General features: G+C 49.5%; 1 protein-coding gene across 7 annotated transcripts in view; it reads left to right on the top strand.

The window, feature by feature from the left end:
• TOX4 (TOX high mobility group box family member 4) overlaps nt 1–13,758 on the top strand; it is a 798,038-nt gene that overhangs the window by 257,656 nt on the left and 526,624 nt on the right. For all 7 annotated transcript variants that reach the window (XM_085650564.1, XM_085650575.1, XM_085650560.1 and 4 more), the window contains one exon: nt 7,781–8,008. In XM_085650564.1, the coding sequence (XP_085506690.1) occupies nt 7,781–8,008 (228 nt within the window). The remainder of the gene's footprint in view (nt 1–7,780; nt 8,009–13,758) is intronic.

Here is a 13,758-nt window from a genome sequence, read left to right on the forward strand (position 1 = left end):
AGGAGGAAGGACCTGCTCTCAATGCTAAACGGAGAGGTCCTGCACCCAGAGCCAGAGACCCTCAACCTGGCGGCATGGCTCCTGAAGACCTAGAGTTCGCACACTTAAGATTGCCGCCGAGCACGATGCGAGTGCTACGGGAGGCGAGGAAACCAACTACACGAAAATGCTACAGCGCAAAATGGAAGAGGTTCACTGTGTGGTGCCGGAAAAAGGGCCTGCAAAACAGAATGACAAGAGACTCAACAGTACTGAGGTACCTCACACACCTTCTAAAGAGTAACCTCTGCTCGAGCTCACTAAGGGTACACCTAGCGGCCATCGTGGCCTACACCAGAGGTGAAAAAGGTGGAAGTTTCTTCAGCTCGCAGGTGGTGAGGAGATTCATGGAAGGAGCCAAAAGGATGGCCCCCCCGAAAAGGTTGCCGCCGCCGGCATGGAATCTGAACGTGGTCCTGACGGAGCTCATGAAGGCACCGTTTGAACCCATTCACAAGGCCACACTGCAGATGTTGACTATGAAAACAGCCTTTCTGGTGGCCATAACCTCACTACGCAGGGTGAGCGAGCTTCAAGCACTAACGCTGCAGGAACCCTACATTCAGATCCACAAAGATAGAATAGTCCTGAGAACGGACCCACACTTCATGCCCAAGGTAGTGTCGGCGTTCCACATAAATCAGACTATCCAGATACCAAGTTTCTTCCAAAACCCGACTACAAACGCAGAAAAGGCACTGCACACCCTCGATGCCAGAAGAGCGGTGATGCACTACATTGAGAGAACCAAAGAACTCAGGAAGTCGAAACAGCTGTTTGTGTCCTTTGCTACTAGCTTCATGGGTAGACCAGTGACTAAGGGCACCATCGCAAGGTGGATTGCCCTCACTATTCAATTCTGCCACAAACAGGCTGGACAGGAGCTAGCGGAGGGGCCGCAGGCTCACTCCACAAGGAAGAAAGGGGCCACCGTGGCCTTCCTGGCGAACACGCCCATCCAGGACATATGCCTCGCGGCAACTTGGGCATCTGTGCACACGTTCACGAAACACTACTGCGTGGACATTCAGATGAACAAGGAAGCACAGGTTGGACAGAAGGTGCTTCAGCACATTTTCAACGACCAACGCTCATCTACCACCCAGCCGCCACAGAACTAGGAAAACCGCTACAAAATCGATGCACAGCATAGTGAATCCAGAAAGATTCACGCTGCAAAACGAATAGTTTCTTACCTGTCGGTGTAGTTTTGCAGCTTGAAGATCTTTCTGGATTCACTAGCGAACCCACCCACCTCCGCCAGGAAGATGAGGCTGGAGGAAGAGGGGGTAAAATGGAAAAGATCAAAGAAATACAAACATACAGATAAAGGGACAAGAAGGATTAATCAATCGCCTAGGGTTAAAAAAAAAAAAAAGAAAGAGGAAAGGAAAAAAGAACCCGAAGATGGCGCCCCAAAGGTGGGACTTCCGCAGGAAGCACGACGACGTCACGGGAGGTGCACCAAATGGTGTACGTCGACGCCCACCTGGGCTACAAAAAAAAAAAAAAAAAAAAAAACAAAGAAAAGACTACGAATCCGGACCCAACCACAAGATCGCGGAATAATGCACAGCATAGTGAATCCAGAAAGATCTTCAAGCTGCAAAACTACACCGACAGGTAAGAAACTATTCGATCCTCTCCACCACAGGAATTGGCTCCTTACCATATGGTTATTAAAAAGGCCGCAGAACTGTTAGATTTGCAGTTACCCTCTGCGGAATATGTCTAACCTTCTGACGGAGGTGCTGCACTCACCTACTTCAACTTCAGAGCCTTTACTGCCTTTTAATGAGGCCATTTTGGAGCCTGTTTTGGAGGTATGGCGAAAACCACTTTCTTCTCCGGCGGTTTCCAGGCAGGTGGCGAGAAGATATAGGGTGGCACCTGGGGATCCGGATGTTCTTTTTACACACCCGTCTCCAGAGAGCCTGGTTGTGCAGGCATCCTGCTCGAAGCATGCTTCGGGGGCGTTCCCTCAGTCTCCTGCAGATAGGGAGTCCAAAAAGGTTGACCAGGTGGCTAAGAAGACTTTCTCTTCGGGAAGTATGGCTCTAAAGTCTACCAATGCCACGTGCTTGCTGGGTCGTTATGTGCATGCCTTAATGGACTCAATGAAGTCTTTAGCCCCTAAGCTGCCTGAGGGTGATAAGGCGTCCTTCATGGAGGTAGTTGCGGATACTCAGGCTGCTGCTAGACAGGTGATCCAATCAATGCTCGATACAGCAGATTCGGTGGCTCCGTTCTTCTGGCTTCTCCGCGGATGTTCAGGCCACATTAGTGGATTTGCCGTTTGATGGACAGAAGTTATTTGGAGAGAAAGCTGACTCCGCCCTACAAAGATTTAAAGATAGCAGGGTAACGGCTAAGTCTTTGGGTCTGCAAGCTCCTGCTAAGGAATCTGGTTTTAAAAAGTTTAGGGGTTTCGGAAGATCTTCCTTTCGCTCCTTCCGACAGCCTCAGCAGCAGCAGCAGAATCCCCTCTATAGATCCTATAGGGGGAGACAAAGGGGTCGGAGAGGTTCTGGACGCAACCCCTCTTCTTCTTCCTCCTCCTCTGCTCCCAATGAGGCTTCAGGGAAGCAGCCCTAGATCCCCCATCCTGGGTCATGTAAGACCTGTGGGGGGTCGGGTGTCCTACTTTCTGCGGGGTTGGAAATCTGTTACGACAGACCTTTTGTGTTTTGAACCTCGTGGAGACTGGGTACGCCCTTCCCTTTCGGGAGTTTCCTCCCCCTTACCCTCCTTGCCAAGGTTACTGCTCAGAGGACCATCTGCTTCTTCTGCAGAAGGAGGTTTTAGCTTTGCTTCAAAAGGGTGCGATTGAGGTGGTTCCAGAGCAGGAAAGGGGTCAGGGATGCTACTCCCGGTATTTCCTGATTCCCTAAAAGGACGGCAGATTGCGTCCGATACTGGACCTCAGAATCTTGAACTTTTACCTGAAACAGGAGAAATTCAAGATGCTGACCCTTGCGCAGGTTCTTCAAGCGTTGCAGCAAGGAGACTGGATGGTGTCGCTCGACTTGCAGGACGCGTACTTCCATGTCCCAATCCTGAAGTCGCACAGGAAGTATCTCCGTTTTACGGTTGGGTCGCAACATTACCAGTTTGCGGTCCTCCCGTTTGGTCTTACTACCGCACCTCGAGTCTTCACGAAGGTGATGGCAGTGGTGGCTGCTCATCTCAGGAGGTCGGGGAGTCCAGTTTTCCCCTACCTGGACGACTGGCTTCTGAAGGCAGAGTCCCCAGAGATGGTGCAGCGTCATCTGCAGGTAACATCTCGGCTGTTATTCGACTTGGGTTTTTCGATAAATGTGCCCAAATCTCACCTGGTGCCCTCTCAACGCAACCTGTTTATAGGGGCAGTACTGGACACTACTGTGTGTCGAGCATTTCCTCCTCCTCAAAGAATTCTCGACATACAGGAGATGGTCCCTTTATTCCACAATGGAGCGGTTGTTCCAGTTCTGAAGGTCATTCGCCTGCTCTGTCTGTTCGCTTCCTGCATCCTGTTGGTCAACCATGCACGCTGGCACATGAGGGCGCTCCAGTGGTGTCTCCGCAAGCTGTGGTATCAGCACAACGGAGATCTCAGGGAGTCGATCAGGATCTCCAGAGAAGCTGCAGCGGATCTATCTTGGTGGAGCGTGGAGGGCAACCTGTCTCAAGGAAAACCCTTTCATCTACCTCCATCGGTGGCCACAGTGATTTCGGATGCCTCCACCCTGGGGTGGGGCGCTCATCTTGGGGATCTGGAGATCACGGGTCTTTGGTCTCCAGAGGAAAGGATGCTTCATATCAACCTTCTGCAATTGCAGGCGATACGTTTGGCGCTCAAGGCCTTCCTCCCTTCCCTTCGCGGTCAGTCTGTTCAAGTCCTGACGGACAACACTACCGCGATGTGGTATGTCAACAAACAGGGAGGAGTGGTGTCTCTTTGTCTATGCAGGGAGGCCCTATGTCTGTGGACCTGGGCTCAGGTCCATCGGATTTGTCTGATGGCAAATCATCTGGCCGGGGTGCTGAACGTACGTGCGGACAGTCTGTCGGCAGTTCTCCGCCGACCACGAGTGGAGGCTCCATCCGGAGGTGGTTCGTCATGTCTTTCGGACGTGGGGGGTCACCTCGGGTGGACCTGTTTGCCACCCACGAGAACGCGCACTGCCCATCATTCTGCAGTCTCCATTTTCCTCTGCAGGGGGCGTTGGGGGACGCGTTTCAGTTGAGTTGGGGCTCGTGACTCCTTTATGCGTTTCCTCCCATACCCTTGATTCCTCTGGTTCTGAGGAAGATTCGCCAAGACCGGGCCCAAGTTATATTGATCACCCCGGATTGGCCAAGAAGGGTGTGGTACACAGATCTTCTCCACCTCTCCTTGTGCCCTCCGCTCCATCTCCCTCTGAGGGCAGACCTCCTCTCGCAGTCGTAGGGGCAGGTTCTACACCCCCACCTCTAGAGCTTACACCTTCATCCCTGAAGATTGAACGGGGCAACCTAAGTTCATTCTCTCTCCCGCCTGATGTGGTGGATGTTATTTTATCAGCCAGGCAACACTCCACCAAGTCCATTTACTCCTACAGGTGGTCTAAATTTGTTAAATGGTGTGGAGAGAGATCCATTGAGCCTTTAAAAGCTCATCTTTCTGATGTGCTCCGGTTTGCTCTTTCCTTGGTTCAGCAGGGCTGTGCTGTGGCCACGGTCAAGGGCTATCTTTCGGCCTTATTGGCTTTTCTATGCCTTCCTGATCCACCGTCTCTATTTAAATCTCCGGTTGTACTGAGGTTTATCAAGGGCCTTACAAATATGTTTCCTCCCACTCCCTTTGTAATGCCACAGTGGGACCTTAATCTTGTCTTAACTTTTCTGATGGGGTCCCCGTTTGAGCCTCTTCATAGCTGTCCTTTGAGGCTGTTGTCCTTTAAGGTGGTCTTTCTTGTAGCCATAACCTCTGCAAGGATGGTGAGTGAGCTTCAGGCTCTTAGTTCTAAACCCCCTTTTCTTACATTACATGCTGAAAGGATGGTTCTCAGGACCAGGGCTGCTTTGCTGCCAAAAGTTGTTACTCCGTTTCATTTGGGGCAGTCCATTACTCTCCCTGTTTTTTATCTACCTCCTCATCCTTCCAAAGAGTAGGAAAGACTCCACGCCTGGATCCAAAGAGGGCTGTGAGTTTTTATTTGGACAGAACGAAAGACTTTCGCCTGGACGATCAGCTCTTCGTTGGCTATGTGGGTCATTCGAAAGGAAGAGCGGTGCACAAGCGCACTTTGTCGAGATGGATTATCCTTGCCATCAAGATCTGCTACGCCCTGGCTGGTAAGACTCCTCCTGAGGGTATTAGAGCTCATTCAACTAGAGCTAAATCATCTACATCTGCTTTGGCCCGGGGTGTTCCTGTGGCAGATATTTGTAAAGCCGCGACTTGGGCCTCCCTCCATACTTTCGTAAAGCATTATTGCTTGGACTCTGAGATAAGGAGGGAGGGACACTTCGCGCGCTCTGTCTTGCAAGACTTTCTGATATAGGAAGGTGGACACCCTCCAACGGGAGTGGGGACTGCTGTGGGAATCTATTCACAAGGTGAGGAATCCACTGGCAGATGTATCCATCAGAAGAACAAGTTACTTACCTTCGGTAACGCTTTTTCTGGTGGATACAGTATCTGCCTGTGGATTCCTCACTGGCCCACCCGCCTCCCCGTTGTCCACCTTTTGTATACCTTAAAAGTTGTCTTGCTTGAGCTGTTACAATTTCTTGTATATTGGTAGGAAATGCTTGTTTTATTTAGCTTTCCTTTTCCTTGTATACTTTGTGGATATGATTGTATATTGTATACTGTGTATACTTTGTATCTGTCGTTGGTCCACCTGTGCGCCTCGGAGGCACGAAAAAAATGGGTGGAACTGACGTCCTCACGCCGACGTGGCTCTCTTATGGCTCCGGTGACGTCATACGGAGTCGCGAGCGGAGCCGATGCATTATGACGTCGTCCACGTCTGCGTAGAGAGCTGGGGAAAAAAGTTCAGTGGAATGCTGGCGCAGGGGATATTCACAAGGTGAGGAATCCACAGGCAGATACTGTATCCACCAGAATAAGCGTTACCGAAGGTAAGTAACTTGTTCGTTGGAGAGGGACATTCGGACTCCAGGCCGGTCGGGCCATACAGTCACACTCCTCCGCCGGATGCACTTTGACAGTCAATATACATGCTATGTTAGAGGTGTGCACCCTCTGGTGCCTGGAAGACCGATGTGCTCCTGCCCAGACACCTCTCCTGAGGTGCAATGTATATTAAGCAGGGGCCGCGGAGGAGATCACTGTGTACCCGCAGACACATTGTGCAATTAAATGGCAAAATTGAATAACCAAACCTCACAATGCTGCTCAGAAAAACCCAAATAAATGTCAGGAAAGGAGGCTTGAACACTTAAATTTACGGCTGCTGAATCAGCATAGAAAGCAGAGGCAGGAGAGTCTACAGAGGACGGAGTCTTATTGGCTGGACTGAACTTCTTTTCCCAATGGTTTATGAGAAATGTAGTTATTTTTGTTGTTTAAAATGGTTGCTGTAGAAAAGAATGTGCAGCATGATTCTCGCCTCCAGTCCTCACATAGAATTCCAGTCTTCTAACCAACTGACTGTCCTGTATTTCAGATGCTTGACTGAATGGGGATAAAACCATGTTTATTGCTTAATTTTATGAAGCATCTAATGATTTTAAAATAAGTATACAAAATGTATAGCATGATGCTCATTTAACAAAAGTTGATTCATTTAAATTACATAGATCTCACTTTTATCAAAGGGGGAGTAATGTTGCACGTATATGACAATATTGTATTGCAGTGTTTATGAAAATTTGGTAAAATGCAGGTTAAAAATAGGATACTGCAGTATAAGCCACTTCTAAACATGATGTTGTAGAGAAGTAACAAGTTAACCATGGAATAGTGTTAAAGTTCATACGCATGGATTGGTATGGGCTGTGTGTGTTGACTAGAAAAGGAAAGGAGTAGACGTTTATAGATCAGGAGCCCACTGTTAATTTTTTGATGGTGTTTTATAGTTCCACTTTGTCACCTTTGGCCACTTTAGAAGGCTTTGAGTTCGTAGTGAGACATTAGGGGCAAGTTGTAAAATTAAAGTTATAAAGCACGGGCGAATGGGTTTCCTGGGGCACTGATAGAGTAGAGGTGCAGGGACTATTGGGTGAGACTAAACCCAGAAAGCGCAGGCAAACTATTCAAGAGGTTTTGGGTGAACCCACAGAGCTGGAAGGGCTCCTCAGAATTTCATCAGAGCCTAGAGATTGCATGGGAACAAACTAAGGCATTGATAAATATGAAGGTAGTGGGAGGAAAGGTTGGAGTAATGGATGGGGAGTATAGGAGAGAATGGAACAGGGTGTGGGTTCGAACCACTGATTAGGATGGGGAAAAGGGAAACCGTGAGTTGTTGAGATCAATGGTAGAGAGCGATAGGGTCTGAATTAACCACTACAACAGATAGGACTGGTAAGCAGTGTAGTCTGCAGTGCTTGTTTTGTGTAATCTTGTTCCTGACACCATGCTTTTGTTCATTAACATATTGCTACATGCGGTTAGCACTCTATTTTTTCAGACTGGTCAATGTCCGGTATCTTGTTACTAACACCTTATGGGTAATATTCAGTATTCAAATGGACATAACCTGTCTGAGAGCCAGTTTTGATTTGACTCTTATGTTTTGTGTTTTAGACTTTCCACACACCAAATCTGGGAGATGAAGAGTTTGAAATCCCCCCAATTTCGCTTGACTCAGATCCCACACTGGCAGTCTCTGATGTTGTGGGCCACTTTGACGACCTTGGGGATCCCAGTTCTCCTCAGGATGGCAGTTTTTCTGCCCAGTACGGGGTGCAGACACTGGAAATGCCAGTCGGCCTGGAGCAGGGTGGCAGTCACCTTGGCAGTACTCTCTCAATGGTGAGTCTTGTGCTTCTGTCTTGGGTGTGGATTCTTCACTTGAGCCATTCGCTCAAAGTATCTAAAAGCGGTCTGAAAGAAAATATTGAGAACTTGTCATGTAATTTTCCTAGCCCTTGTATAAAATTACAGATTTTTTGCTTTGATGCGCCCCTTAAGCAATATAAATACACAACTCGCTCCATGTTGTTGTGGAAAGTCCTAAAATGGTGTTAAAGAAGAGTGATCAGGTAAAGTGATGCAGTTTGTGTGAATGTTTAAACACTGATGGTGAATTTCACCGTAGCAAGAACTACATGAATATCTTTAAATGCTAGACTGAGTTGTATGCTTCTGTTACCTGCTGGGAAATTCTCAGGTTTGATATTTGGGTTTCATTTGGTTGGTGACAGCCACGTGTGATTCATTAAATGTGGGTCCTATACCCTGACCTCTGCTTTCTAACCATGTGGTTTGATTGAAACCCTTTACTTAGCTGAATAGCTTTTAATCATCTGTGTGGTGCTTTTCATTAAACAAAGATGTCTGAAGTACACAAATCTACCCACTGAATTATTTTACTGCAGGCAGCACAAATGACCCGCATGGTCCAGGTAGATCTCTGCTGCATATTCTGCAGCTGCTGCTGGAATATTTTTCTAACAAAAAAAGCAATCTGTGTAGCATTAGTTTGTTATTGGCATTTTAAATGGCAATGTCTTTTACCTATGTTTTATTGAGTGTATGTATGTGGTGTTTAGTGGAATTATATGGGTTGTATTGGATTAGTTATTTGTGTAATTGTGTGGTGTTAGGACTTGTCGTGGAATTATGTGGCATGGTATACTGTGGAATTATGTGGATAGTAATTATGTGCTATTTAGTGTACTGGAATCATCTGGAGTGGGATTCTTTGTTGTGGAGTTTAATTATGTGGAATGGTATGTTCGAGGCATATGAGCTGCAGATTGTACACTTGGCATAGATCGCCATCTGGTGTTGGGCCCGGATGTTTGCAGTTTGTTTTTCTTCTTGGACAGTCTTTGGAAGTCACGAGTTTGGTGACTCCTCCTTCGGTCCGTACTGCGCATGGGCTTCGGCTCCATCCTCAGATTGTTTTTTTCCGCCATCGGGCTCGGATGTGATACTTCGTGCTCCGGCTTCGAACTTCTACGGTTCCAGCCTCGACGGAAAATCCTCGTTTCTTCGAGTTTCTTCATCATCATCTTCATCTCTCGAAGCGGCACTTTCTCCATCCCGTTCATCGGCACCGGCCTTCGGGCCCTCCTCGACTCCGGTCCCGGCCGATGGAAAGGACTCCGTTCAAAAAGTGCCCAAAATGTGGGTCTAAATTTCCCCACACCGACCTCCATCAGGTGTGTAACCTCTGCCTCTCTCCAGAACACGAGGCTAGAGACTGCCCCGCCTGCAAGTCTTTTCGATCGAAGAAGACCATCCGAGATCGAAGAGCTCGACGCACCATGGCGCACTCATCCTCTGCAGCTCCACCGGACATCTTCGGAGACGGCGCCGAAGCTTCGGGGCAAACACACACCGAGCAGGAGGAAGACATCGTCAGCGCTTCCGAGGCCGACGACTCCGACGTGGAGGACGTTACACCGGCGCAGCGGGCCGTGAGTACTATACCCCCTCCCACCCCCGCGCCCAAAACCAAAGAGACTCAGGTTACTCCCTCGCCTGCCGGCCTGGGCAAAACCAAAACCAAAGCTTCTATCACCCCACCTACGGGCCCGGTGTCGAAGCCTCCAAAGTCTCACGGCAGCTCGGGATCGAGCCAGCCGACGCCCGGTGCCGAAAAACAGCATCCGGCACCGAAGAAGGCAATATCCAGCTCGACTCCGAAGCCACCGGTGCCGAAGCCTGGACTCTCGGCGCCGACCAAACACAAACATAAATCTGTCGGCACCGACGCTCCGGCGCCGAAAACTCCTTCGACGCCGAAAAAACAGGAGGCCCCAAAAAAGCATGGCGCACACAAACCATCGAAGTCCTCGGTTCCGAAATCACCGGTGCCGACGGACGATTCGACGCCACTGGCTCTGTTTACACCAGACCCTCTACAAAAGACTCTGTCCAAAGATCCAAAGACTGGACTATTGACTTTAATTATCAAGAAAAGACGCCTTGATTCTCCGGCTCCTCCTCCTCCACCTAAAAGGAAGGACTCTGCTACTTCTCCCCTAAGAGTACCCTCCCCACTACCGCCTCCCCTACCACCTCCACCACCTCCACCCCCTCCCCCTCCCAGGTCTCCGCCACCTCCACCTCACTACGATCCGGCCCCATCCCCAGATCCGGATGACGGGGACCCGGACAATTACCCAGCGGACGCCCCAATGGATCCCACTCCACCAGGGACCCCAGACCCATGGGAGGATTACCATAACCCTGATATACCAGATATACCTCAGGACGACCTATACCCATCCAGGCCGTCTCCTCCAGAGGACTCCTTAGGGTTTCATCATTTAGTGCAGAGAGCAGCACACTATCATGGGGTGGACATGCACAGTGAACCAGTGGAAGAAGACTTCCTACTGGATACATTTGACATACAAGACAAATCTACTTCTATCTTACCCATGCTTAAGGGCGTCACCAAGCACGCTACAGAGGTGTTCAAAGACCCTGTCAGGGCCAGAGTACTGAACCCTAGAATAGAGAAGAAGTACAAAGCGGCACCCACAGACCCTGCATACATTAAGGGCCCTGCTCCCCTAGATTCCCTAGTTGTCTCCACAGCTAGAAAGCGGGCTAACTCCCAATCCTCAGGAGAAGCCCCACCGCCGGACAAGGAATCTAAACTTCTGGACGCGTCTGGTAAACGCACCGCCTCCCAAGCTGCAAACATGTGGCGCATTGCAAACACACAAGCACTGCTTGCGCGATATGACAGAGCACACTATGACGAACTAGAGGCTCTTATGCAGCACCTTCCAGAAAAACACAAGCGCAAGGCTCATGACCTGATACAGGAGGGTAAACTAATTACAAACACCTCCATTAAGTGTGCCCTCGATGCAGCCGACACTGCTTCTAGAGCCATAAATACAAGTGTCCTGCTTCGTCGCCATGCCTGGCTCAGGATCTCAGGGTTCAAGCCTGAAGTCCAGGCGTCCATACTCAATCACCCCTTTGACCAGCAAACTCTCTTTGGGCCAAAGGTAGACGAAGCGTTGGAAAAGATGAAAAAGGACACAGACACAGCAAAGTCTATGGGGGCACTCCAAACACAAGCCTCTAAACGTTCCTTTCGACGCTCGTCCTTTCGTGGCACAGGCAGAGGCTCCTCCACCGATAACGCCTCTACCTCCTACAAGTCCCCTCCTAAAAATACCTTTTCAAAGGGCAATCAAAGGGGCGGTTACAGAGGCAACAACAATAAGGGCAGGGGCAAAACCAACAACACCCGTTCTGCCACCCCACCCACACAATGACTCCCCTCCGCTCCCCCCAGACCATCCCACTCCGGTCGGGGGCAGACTACAAGACTTTATCCACACATGGGAGTCCATAACATCGGACAAATGGGTGACCCAAATCATTCGGTCAGGGTACTGTCTCGAACTAACATCTACCCCACCCAATATCCCACCAAGGCACCGTCCAATGTCTCAAGAACATTCCACACTGCTCAAACAAGAGGTACTCTCACTCCTCCAAAAACACGCTATAGAGCACGTCCCCGTCAATCAACAAAATCTAGGGGTCTACTCCCTATATTTCTTAATACCAAAGAAAGACGGGACCCTCAGACCCATTCTCGACCTCCGGCCTCTAAATGCCTACATACATTCAGACCATTTTCACATGGTCACCCTACAGCAAGTCCTCCCACTCCTCTGCCAGGGAGACTTTCTCACAACCTTGGATCTGAAAGACGCATACTTTCATATTCCAATACACCCCTCTCACAGGAAATACCTCAGGTTCGTGGTGGACGGGCAACATTACCAATTCACGGTTCTCCCATTCGGGGTCACCACCGCACCACGGGTGTTTACCAAATGCCTAGCAGTAGTAGCAGCACACCTCAGACGTCAACATATTCACGTCTTCCCTTACCTAGACGACTGGCTGATAAAAGCCGCGTCCTACGACCAATGTGTGCAACATACAAACAGCACCATCCAACTGCTCCACCAGCTAGGCTTCACGGTGAACTACCAAAAGTCCCACCTCATACCATCTCACACAAAGCAATATCTCGGGGCCACTATAGACACCTCCAAGGGTATTGCCTATCCAAACTCAGCCAGAATCACAAGCATTCAAGCCTTACGCAAAACATTCCTTCCACAACACTCTCTTCCAGCAAGAGTGTTTATGAAGCTTATAGGAATGATGGCGTCTTGCATCTTCATAGTGCCCCATGCAAGACTCCACATGCGTCCACTTCAAGAGTGCCTAGCACAACAGTGGAACCAGGCCCAGGGTCAACTGACGGATCTGGTGTTGGTGGACAACCGCACACATCACTCTCTGCAGTGGTGGAACACCACAAACCTTTCCAAAGGGCGGCCGTTCCTGGACCCGGTTCCTCAGGTGATTCTAACAGCGGACGCATCGCTCTCCGGCTGGGGAGCGCACCTCCTACACCTCACCATGCAAGGTCTATGGACGCCACAGCAAAAATCGCTCCACATCAACCATCTGGAGCTCTTGGCGATCTTTCTAGCCCTAAAATCTTTCCAAAAACAGATTTCGGGCAAAGCAGTCCTCATTCGCACAGACAATATGACTGCGATGTATTATATCCAAAAACAGAGGGGGACACACTCTCCCCAGCTCTCCCGCTTAGCCCAGAGCATATGGAGATGGGCAATTCCCCAAAACATCTTTCTCCTGGCACAGCACGTTCCAGGCGTGCAAAACACCATGGCAGATCTGCTCAGCAGACAAACACAACAACTACACGAATGGGAACTGCATCCACAAGTTCTTCACCCATTCTTCCAACAGTGGGGGCATCCTCAGATAGACCTCTTCGCCACCCACGAAAACAAAAAATGCCCAAGCTTCGCCGCCAGATACCCACACCCATTGTCCAAGGGCAATGCGATATGGATGAACTGGTCAGGCAGATTTGCATACGCCTTTCCACCTCTCCCACTAATTCCATTAGTGGTCAGGAAGCTACAACAGCACTCCCTCACACTCATTCTGGTAGCTCCGACGTGGGCCAGGCAGCCGTGGTACACCACGCTACTACAACTGTCAGTGGTACCACATCAAAAACTGCATCTATCCCCATGCCTCCTAACCCAGAACCATGGAGAAATCAGGCACCCGGACCCAGCTCTGCTCAACCTGGCGATCTGGCTCCTGAAATCCTAGAATTCGGATACCTTAACCTTCCCCCTGATTGCATGAACATCATCATGGAAGCCAGACGCCCTACCACTAGAGCATGCTATGCCGCAAACTGGAAAAGATTTGTAATTTACTGCCGTAACAATACAATCAACCCTCTAGATGCATCCATACACCACATCATATGCTATCTGCTCCATCTTCACAGGTGTAACCTGGCATATTCATCCATACGCCTACACCTAGCAGCGATCGCTGCCTATCTTCAAAACAGACAGCATTTATCACTCTTCAGAGTGCCCGCTATTAAAGCCTTCATGGAAGGCCTTAAACGAGTAATTCCTCCCAGGGCACCACCTTCCCCTGTATGGAATCTAAATTTAGTTCTTACACGACTAATGGGTCCGCCCTTCGAACCAATGCACAAATGTGAGCTA

Source organism: Triturus cristatus, chromosome 1_1 (assembly GCF_964204655.1).
Source record: "Triturus cristatus chromosome 1_1, aTriCri1.1, whole genome shotgun sequence".
Lineage (NCBI taxonomy): Eukaryota > Metazoa > Chordata > Amphibia > Caudata > Salamandridae > Triturus > Triturus cristatus.